Source organism: Henckelia pumila, chromosome 3 (genome assembly GCF_033568475.1).
Source record: "Henckelia pumila isolate YLH828 chromosome 3, ASM3356847v2, whole genome shotgun sequence".
NCBI lineage: Eukaryota > Viridiplantae > Streptophyta > Magnoliopsida > Lamiales > Gesneriaceae > Henckelia > Henckelia pumila.
In genome coordinates this window covers 140,207,706-140,217,378 of record NC_133122.1, presented here as the reverse complement: position 1 = coordinate 140,217,378, position 9,673 = coordinate 140,207,706, and the positions used below count along the sequence as shown (strand labels likewise).

Here is a 9,673-nt window from a genome sequence, read left to right as displayed (position 1 = left end):
CTACGATATGAATGCAGTTCTATATAGAGTGGTGTCTAGTACGAAAATCTTATGACAACTCGTACAGAAAAGCATTACTTGAACTGAAGAACTCCAAAAACAGCAGAATATTGATTAGCAAAGAATTATTCTAGTACCGAAGTGATTATTAATTCTATGACAACAAGTTAAGTCGAAAAGATAATATTCGACTATTGTCAAAATGGAATTAATAGCTAAACTCATGTCAATAGAGAATAAGAAAAATCAGTTACAGTCGAGCTTTCTCTTCAATGTTACTGAAGCTATTACATCATAGAAATCATGATTTTTGAATTACTTGATATCGATTCTGAGGTTGTGTTATTTGATCTCGATCGATTTTGATTGACTCTTATTCTTTTGCTAGAGTCTACTTTGATTCACTCGCTGTCATTCAGAATATTTGATTTTGACTGACATTTCCTTGAGCGAGTTCCTTTGATTCGAATTTGAGAGTCATTGATTATTTGATGTGTATATTCAGTATATTTTGAAGTTTTTGGCTCGTAACTGATAGAAATTCAGATTCAAAGTATCCACAAGATTTATGGGTTGATTGCATGATTTACCATTGACTTGGGAAATGGAAAGAGGAAATTAGATGACTGCTTGATCGATTGAGTACAGATCTATAATTTTTGTATTTTTTGTACTTGAATTTCTAGACATATACTCAAACAATTAGAATTGTTACAATCCAAGCTAAGCTATGCTAGTTTGGAAAGATTACAACAACATTGATATTAGATCAAGCAATGAAAATTTGATTGAGAACGCCAGATTAAGATATGAGACAAGACACCAGATTAGAACAGATGAATTTTGCGGTGAATAATCGCTTGAGGATGCCAGATATTTTAGATATGAAATATCAAATTCTGAAAGAGTCATATGACAACAGATTTTTTTATCCATTCAGTTGTCTAAACATGTATGACTTAGATGTAGTCATTACTTGGAAATCAGTATTGGTGAAAGAAATGAAAGCAGATACGACAGAATTGACATTACCAATACTAAAATTCCAGTAAAATAAGCAGAAAACAAGAACCCAAGTGGTTTCTGTAACAGATTAGTTACATAAGAGATGAAAAAAGATCAACTTTGCGAAAGATTTTAGTTCGACTCTACTCAAATCGTCATGATTTTGCGATTTAGATTGTCGTAGATTGCGACATATTCAAGAATATGTTGTATTAGGCATGATGCAGACATAAAGAGATACCTGTTACAAAATTAGCAAGATGATCAGATTACAGGAATTATTGAAATCTATTGTCGAGATAGAGACTTTAGATTTGTTTTCTAGATTGTGGCACTTATTGTCAGATGTTCCGAGTGTTTGGTTATATGATATTTCATTATACCATCCTCCGATTAGTGGACTATCAGATGTGATTATCCAGATTTCCGAGGATATGCTCAGAACTATAGTACTAGATTCGGTACTAGTTGATTGATTATTTGCCACTTGATTACTATAATTCCCGTGACAGCTATCTAATAGATATAGAGACAATATTTTGATTTTTAGATGATAAGAAAAGCAGAATTATCTTTAGATTGAAATGATATTGCAGAAGTATCAGCTATCAGACCAGATATGAGTTAAGAAAAGATAGAGAATGAGATTGATTTGAACAGAATAAGAACAGAGCAGTATAAACAGAGTTAGCAAATGAGCAATAGATATAGATTTTGAAGCCTGAAAGAATGATCAGAAAAGAAGTTCTTTCCCGAGCATCATTAGGTTCAGAAAGAGATTTCAGAAGTGAAATAATAATTGATTCCTGTGAGTATTTGTTCTATCTTATTGATTAATACTCAATCTCGAATTGTCAGATAGATGAATTGTTATCCATATGCATTGACTGAAGAATAGCAACTAGAATATGTATGCGCATTCAATTCAGATAAAGCAGAAACCGATAAGATTTTAAGAAAAGTAGACTAACCGATGCAGAGTTAGATCGTGAGAAAGAGCAACTTTGATATAAGTTGACTCAGTGATTATATGTTAATGAGAATAAATATGATTGCAGAAGCGATCCGAAAGAAGAATAAGATTATATAGAAGAGAAGATATCAGAAAAAATATCTAAAGCTCATAGAATTGAAGTATTACTTCAGTTAGCTATACAGCTTACGAGAATCAGCAATAATATCGAATGCGATTTCGAGGACGAAATCATTCCTTAGAGGGGAGGAATTATAAGGCCGAAAAAAATTAAGTTATTAATGACGGGATTTAAGATTTAAATTCCGAATAAGAGAAAATATTAATTTAAGAATTTATGAAAATTAGAGATTTCAATTTTGGGTCAAAAATATTTAATTTGAGGATTTTTCGGATTTTAAGATTTTAATATTCGAAATTATTAAATTCAAAGAATTGATATTTATGGAATTTAAGATGTAAATTCCAAGATTATAAATATCAAGGATTTAAGTTGAGGATGAAATCCGAGCAAGGACCCATTTGCAAATATTGAGTAGTTCAAGGACTAAAATGCGATAAGGTCTGAAATGATTTAATTTTAATCCAAGAATATTTAATTTGAGAATATTTAGAGTTTAGACTTAAATTTTAATATTATTAAATTATTTAGAATTGAAATTGAATTAAATCGCTTGTCCGGGAACTAATTTGCAATTATGCCAAAGTTCAGGGGCCAAAGTGCAATTTGGTCAAGCTAGTGGGATTTATATATGTCTAGAATGGTATACACGTGTATATCACTTCCTTATCAGATGTTAAAGGTGAGAAATCAGATTCATAACTCCCATGGCCGATTCTTGCACTTTCAATTTGATATAAATTGATTCGCCCGGTAGAATTTTCGATTGATCATATATTTGCGATCACAGCTCCGAGTGCTTCGTTTTGACGTAAGTTTTATGAATTTCTACCATGTTTGAATTTTAAGTTGTTGTTAGAATTAAGATTTGATTGTATAAATATGTTCTAGCATATACGACGATAGCATATCTAAGACGGATTGAGAAAAGATCGTTGTTTGGACATGTTTTCGAATTTTGAAATAATTGTGAGAAAAGATGAAAATTATAAGATGCTATGTACGTGTATGTGTGATGGAAATGGTGATGATTAGTGGTTTATATGGTTGACTTATTGATGTTTGCGCTTTCGGAATTACCGATTTCGAACCGTTACACCGACGGTTTGCAATTTAATCCGATATCAGCTATAGATTGAACTTAACACTCAATATCAGATTTGAGAATAATATTAAGCATATGGTACACTTCATTTCAGTTGGGAATTGAAGTTATAGAAGTTGAATCGACGAGTTCAAGACGTTTGAACAATTAAAGTTGAATCAAGAATTTGATCACCTATCAACGTCGATGAACAAGCGTGGAATGAATAGAAGTTTAGATATGCCATCTGATTTGAAGCTAGCAAGCTTGAATATGTCAACACTACTATTGAAAAGTATGATTCGACATTATCCTCGCCAGGTAGAATAACTCAAGAACGTGGTGGTTTTCGAGTTTTTCTAAAATCACATACTTATTTGTCTAAGTGTGTTTATGTGATGTATTTCTTATTATTGCCTTGCATGATGTTGAATGGTGTGTTCAAGATGTGTTAGCTTATTTAATGCATACAGATTATGTTGCATTTATCTTGAACCCTACCTTGAATAGCACAGAGGACAGAATGGCCTAAAGTGCATATGGCGTTTGGAGGGCTGTAGTTGAGTGACAAGGAATGTAGATTTACTTCCAGAGCTAGAAGACTCACTATAATTGCACCAAAGTCAGGGGAATTGAGATATTTAACGCCACCTCGATTGAGTAAGTTGGTGGTCGGTTAAAGATTTTATTTCCCGGGATCCCAAGAACTAAGATTTATTGGTATCAGATTTGATAGCCTATTCCTTGAAACATGCATTGCATTTATGCATCAACCTAGAGATTTCTATGTTTTAGAATATGCAGTTATAAATGATAGATGATAGGTTACACCTAAAAATTCAGCTGGGCCTAAGCCCATTCATGAAGGTCCACTCCAAATATTTTTTAGACCCAAGCTTATTTAAATATTATATATATTTAATTCAAGCAGACCCTGAATTCTACAAAAGTCCATAAGAGGCTCAAGCCCGTGAAACTCTCCGAACATCTATAAATAGCTCAAGTCACCTCATTATTAAGGTACACACTTTCTTAAGCACTATATCGCTCTACTCTCGATTATTATTCCTTGAGTAATCACTGACTTAAGCGTCGGAGTGCCTTCGCCGGGAACCCTCCCGGCTCCTCTGACTTTGTTTTGTGACGTTCAAACAACCCACTGAAAATCTCCACCAGGAACATACAAGGATCCGTTGATACTCCGAACTTTGCGGAAGCAACGTGTCATATACAAGTTATTTTTGGTTACATCAGCTTGGCGCCGTCTGTGGGAAACTGTTCTTTACGTCATTGAGAGCACATATTACTTCAAAAATGTCTCAAGAAAATAATAACAATGCAAACGCACCGCCGAGTATTACTCTCACCCATGAAGAATTGACTGCGCTAATGGAAAACACAGCAGCACTCGCAGCAAAAGATGCAGTTGCTCAGTACCTAGAAACTCGTAAGCGCAAAAGCACCAAGAAAAAGGCTCAGACTGAAGGCTCGTCATCTCTTGACCCTAATAACGAAGACCCAAATAAAGATAAGTCTAAAGTGAATGATAAATATCAAGGGGGGACCAAGAAAAATACTACTCAGAAACACGGTGAAGCAAGTGTTCACACAGTTCATGACACCTCTGGCGAAAACAAGATCACTAATCCAACTCGGAAGGATGGATCTCGCACACATGTAACTGGAGAGAATATGTCCGCAATTTTGCCGTCACGTCGAAGCCTCTTCACTGATGACATATTATCTGAAGCATTACCAAAGAGAGTCAAAATCCCCAGCTTACCTGAGTTCGATGGAACGAGTGACCCCCAAGACCATATTGACAAATTCTACGCGAAAGCGGATTTGTATGATATCACAGATGCTGCATACTGTAAAATTTTTCGAACAACATTATCAGGAAGAGCACTCACATGGTTCAATAAGTTACCCTCTGGATCTAGCACTACAACAAAATTTCAAAACGACAACGGATATTATCCGTTGTCGTAGGGGGGATTAAAACCGTTGTAACTGGGGGCGTTGTAAAAAGCGTGCCCTATAACAACGGTTTATATCCGTTGTCGTATCCATCCTACCACAACGGTTTTGCAACAGTTTGTAACCGTTGTCGTAAGTGTCCAAAGACAACGGTTCTGCAACAGTGTAAATCCGTTGTCGTAAGTGTCCAAAGACAACGGTTCGGCAACAGTGTAAATCCGTTGTCATTGACTATTTAAGACAACGGTTTTGTACAATTTATATCCGTTGTTGTTTATGGCTTAGGACAACATATTTGCAACAGTGTATATCCGTTGTCATTTTTGAATATACGACAACGGTTTTGGCAATAAATCAGTTGTATTTGGAGTCATTAAAACCGTTGCCTAATTAATCTTCATACGAACTATAAATATTAATAAAAAAATCAATATAAAATAAAATATTTACTACATTGAATCCATGAAAATATTCAAGTTCCAAAATAGTTACACATCTAATTTGGAAGATAATACTACGTATTCGAAACTCAAAATATCCCATCTAATATAATATAAATGTAACAAAAGTAGTTCCAAAAGATGGTTGTATGAAAACATAAATCATCATGTGTTTGTTCTTGATAACGATGTTCACGAGATAACTTCTACGTATTATCAAGGCGATCTGAAACACAGCTCAATCCTTGCATCAAAACCCCTTATGCATTACTCCCGAGTTACCTACAAGAAACACATTCTCAGTCCAAAATTATCAACAAAATCTTAGACCAATTTAAACATGGAATCCAATCTCAACTATCAAACTAATATCTCGCTTGTCATGGAAAAAAATAAAAGAAAAAAACTCAGCAACTCCAAAAGGGAAGGCAGTGCAGATTTTATTCAACTCATTTTTGCATTTGTATTGAATTCATAAAATATAGTAGGCACAGTTGACAAACCGTGGGCTCCGACCAACCCACAGGCCACAAGCTAAATCATGGATTTGGCACTTTCAAGTTCCACTCCACAACATCCCAATAACTCAAACCACACACCATTTCAAGTTCCACTCCACATCCCAATAAGCTAGCCTCCCAACTTTAATTCATACTAGCATGGATCCCCCAACTTTTTAACAGAAATTACTGGAAATTTCATATTATAATCAATTAACATCTTCAAACAATAAATATGTCATCTTAACGCAAATCAAAACCACATGAAATGTATTAATAATATTGTTAATATGTAGAAATAAAGTGATGATAATTTTAATCAAACATGTACACACGAGAAATAGTATCATTAAAATATTAATAATAAACCAATAATGATAAGAACTAAAAATGATAACGTAGTAAATTAACTCGAACAAAACTTAATAGTGACCCATTTACGCAATAATTAAATTTTGGAGTGGATTTTATATAAAATCCTTCACCAACTAACGAACCTTCCACAAGGAACAACATAATAAAAAAAATCCAAATAAATAAATAAAACATCACAAAAAATAAGAGCAAGCTCGAAAGTTACATTAAGCCCAAAAGCCAAAACCAAGATACGATGCCTAAATACGTGTATGCATGTCCTACAATAATTTTAAAAAAAAAATTAAAAAAAAACAGAAAAGAATCATTTGTCCGCGTCCACCGAAAACAACAAGCAACAAATGAACGGATGAACACCGGGGAAGTGAGGAGGAGAATGACAGTACCTTTTCATGAAGAAGTCGTCCAGAAGATGGAAACTGGGAAAAAAAGAAATATCAAGACTAAAATGAAATACTCAACTTTCTTCATATCCTTCCCTGCTCATTCATTCCCCGTTCATCATAATAACTACAGTTATTGCCTCTAAGACAAACTCACAGATAAAAAAACATAAAACAAACAGAGTAGGAAAAAAAGAGCAAAGTAAACCAAATGGACTTAAATATATCCATTCAAATGCATACCTCACTTCTTCCTCTGTTCTGGTCCAACGAACGCTTGACACAATATTTATTAGACTATATCAAAACACGTAACAAGTAAATGTTAACGTCGAATGTTGAATAAATGACGTATTTCTATAAAACTTAACCGGGGATCCGACGTGAACTGAGGCGTTCGTCGCCGAGCAACGACCAAATCAGCACCTACAGTAACTAATACCCCTTTGACATGCATGATAGAGCAAAAATCATCTACTGGCATTTTTCAATGGAGCAAGCGTACTGAAGGAATTGCAATGAACAGTCAAATGTTTGTTGTTCTTATCTTATTTGAGATTTGAGATTTGAGATTTTGGGAAGGGGAGAAACGAAGGGATTGCAATGAACAATCAAATATTTGTGGTTCTTATCTTATTTGAGAGTTTGGGAAGGGGAGAATACAAAGAGATAAAACAAAGAAAGAGACCAAATAAATATTTCAGCCCAAATGCTGTTGTGGTATGTTTCCTCCAATTAGAGAAAAGGATGCAAGCTCAAGGTGGAAAAAAAAGGCATACCAGATAGAACAAGAAAAACCAGCCAAATTTTAGAGCACTATCAGTCCTGAAAATCAGAATCACATATACAGATAGTTGTCTGAAGGGTCTCAAAAAGGATAATAAGGAGAATGCAAATACCTCATTGCCCGATACAGTGGCCTGTACCATAAGACATATGAAAGTGGGCATCCCATCAAGGCATATATTATTGCGAGGAAAAAGATCTTGACACCTAAAGAAGGAAACTATGTTTAAGCACTTTGCATAATTAGAAACCTATACCCAACTTGATGCACCAAAAAAACACTAATCTAAACTTGCAAACAAAACTAAAGAAAATAAACTTACCACCACCCTGTACCCAACAAACAATGACATCAATGACATTGAACGAAAGGCAAAGGACGATACCTGTAATAGAAAAAAACAATAACGAAAAATAAATAATAAATTTTGTCAAATGTGCAACCAACCAAAATTACGGTCCTACAAAGTAGAGCCATATGAATAAAAAAACATAGAAATTACTTAAGTCCTCGAAACAATAAGAAAGTAAGAAACTAAGTGGAAACATGGAAATCAATCCAACAAATAATGCTTTTACCATACTTTAAGCAGATATGTTGAAACATAATTACTCCTTGTCATCTCATGCTACACAAAAAATGGGAGCAAGTAACATATTGACAGCACTGCCACGGAGCATAGATAATCGATAACCAAGAATACTGAAATCAGCAAGTCTCTTATCACCAGAACTCATGAAGGAAAATGCTTTCCATGAAAATACACACTTATACTTGAAAGAAGCTAGGTTTATCACAAAATTAGATATAAGTTTGTAAATATTAAACCTATTACAGATGTACAAAATACAAACTGAAGCAATATATTCATATACACACCTAACCAACTTGCAAAAGCCAGATACTGCAACCTCTGAGCATGAACTGGTATTTCATTGGCTATATCATGGTGAATGATGGGGAAAAATGGAGGCCAATTTTTATCATCCACCGTGACACCAGCTATATCATGAACTTTAGTTGCATCTTTTTTTGTGAACATCTTCACGTGGTGCAGTGGAACCACCATTTGTCTCACGTCGGCCAGATTACCCTAAATATTATTATTTTATATCTTCTTTTTAGTTTATTTCCATGGACTAAAGACAACAATTGTATTTCAGTATATCAAAACATATAATATAATATATTCTGATACTATTATAAGGTCTGGCTGGGACAGTAGAATAAATAAATAAATACCTGTGTACTTGTATGTTTCAGGCTCTGCAATCTGCATTCAAATCTGTTGCCATATTGTTTAAGAAAAAAATGAAAATGAAAATTAAAATTAAAATGAAAATTAAGCTTTTGTGTATAGTGTTCTATCAAAGTTGAATGGGTAAAAGTACATGCTTAGGTTTGGTTGCTTGCCGAAATTACAAGTACTTGCACAGCACAACACCAATTACAATGTTCCGATCTTGGTTTCTTTCTGTGTTGAGTTGTAAAAATTAGGTTTGCGAAATCCACCAACTTGGCTAAAAGTTGTTGCATCCTCTTTTGACTAAACAAAACAGCCCTGCTCCCCCTTGCGGGGAACCCAGACACACATGAAACTTGAGGCCATGAAAAATACATCTTTGAGATGTGATGTTCTTCCTGTAAGATAACTAATTTTTTTTAATCATATCCATGCCAAACTTACTAAATACAGGACACTACACTATCCATGCTCAACCAGGGCATCATTAGAATTGGAGGGACAAAGTAGTGGTTACACTTCTGTAGTTTTGTTAGTAGAGAACAAGAGTGATGGCAGGGATCCCCTGCTCTTGGTGATAAACATCACAATTGAACTTTTTCTTGTAAATAGACATTCCTTTGAAACAATTAAAAATGCACAGAAGCTGTCATAACTGGATCACATGCGACAACGGAGAAATTTAGAAAATCTTGCATGCGTTGAACTTGAATGTTGGGGCTCACATAAACTAAATATGATACCTATGATTTAATTTCCAGTAGAATCCAATCTATGCTCTT

General features: G+C 34.3%; 1 protein-coding gene across 1 annotated transcript; it reads right to left on the bottom strand.

Moving 5' to 3' along the window:
- Positions 1-7,616: 7,616 nt before the first annotated feature.
- On the bottom strand, positions 7,617-8,717 carry LOC140889625 (secretory carrier-associated membrane protein 4-like). The gene is made up of 4 exons (XM_073297344.1): positions 8,528-8,717; positions 7,971-8,033; positions 7,761-7,854; positions 7,617-7,686 (listed from the first exon to the last, which is right to left on the bottom strand). The coding sequence occupies exons 1-4, from the start codon at positions 8,715-8,717 to the stop codon at positions 7,617-7,619; spliced, it is 417 nt and encodes a 138-aa protein (XP_073153445.1).
- Between the last annotated feature and the right edge of the window lie 956 nt (positions 8,718-9,673).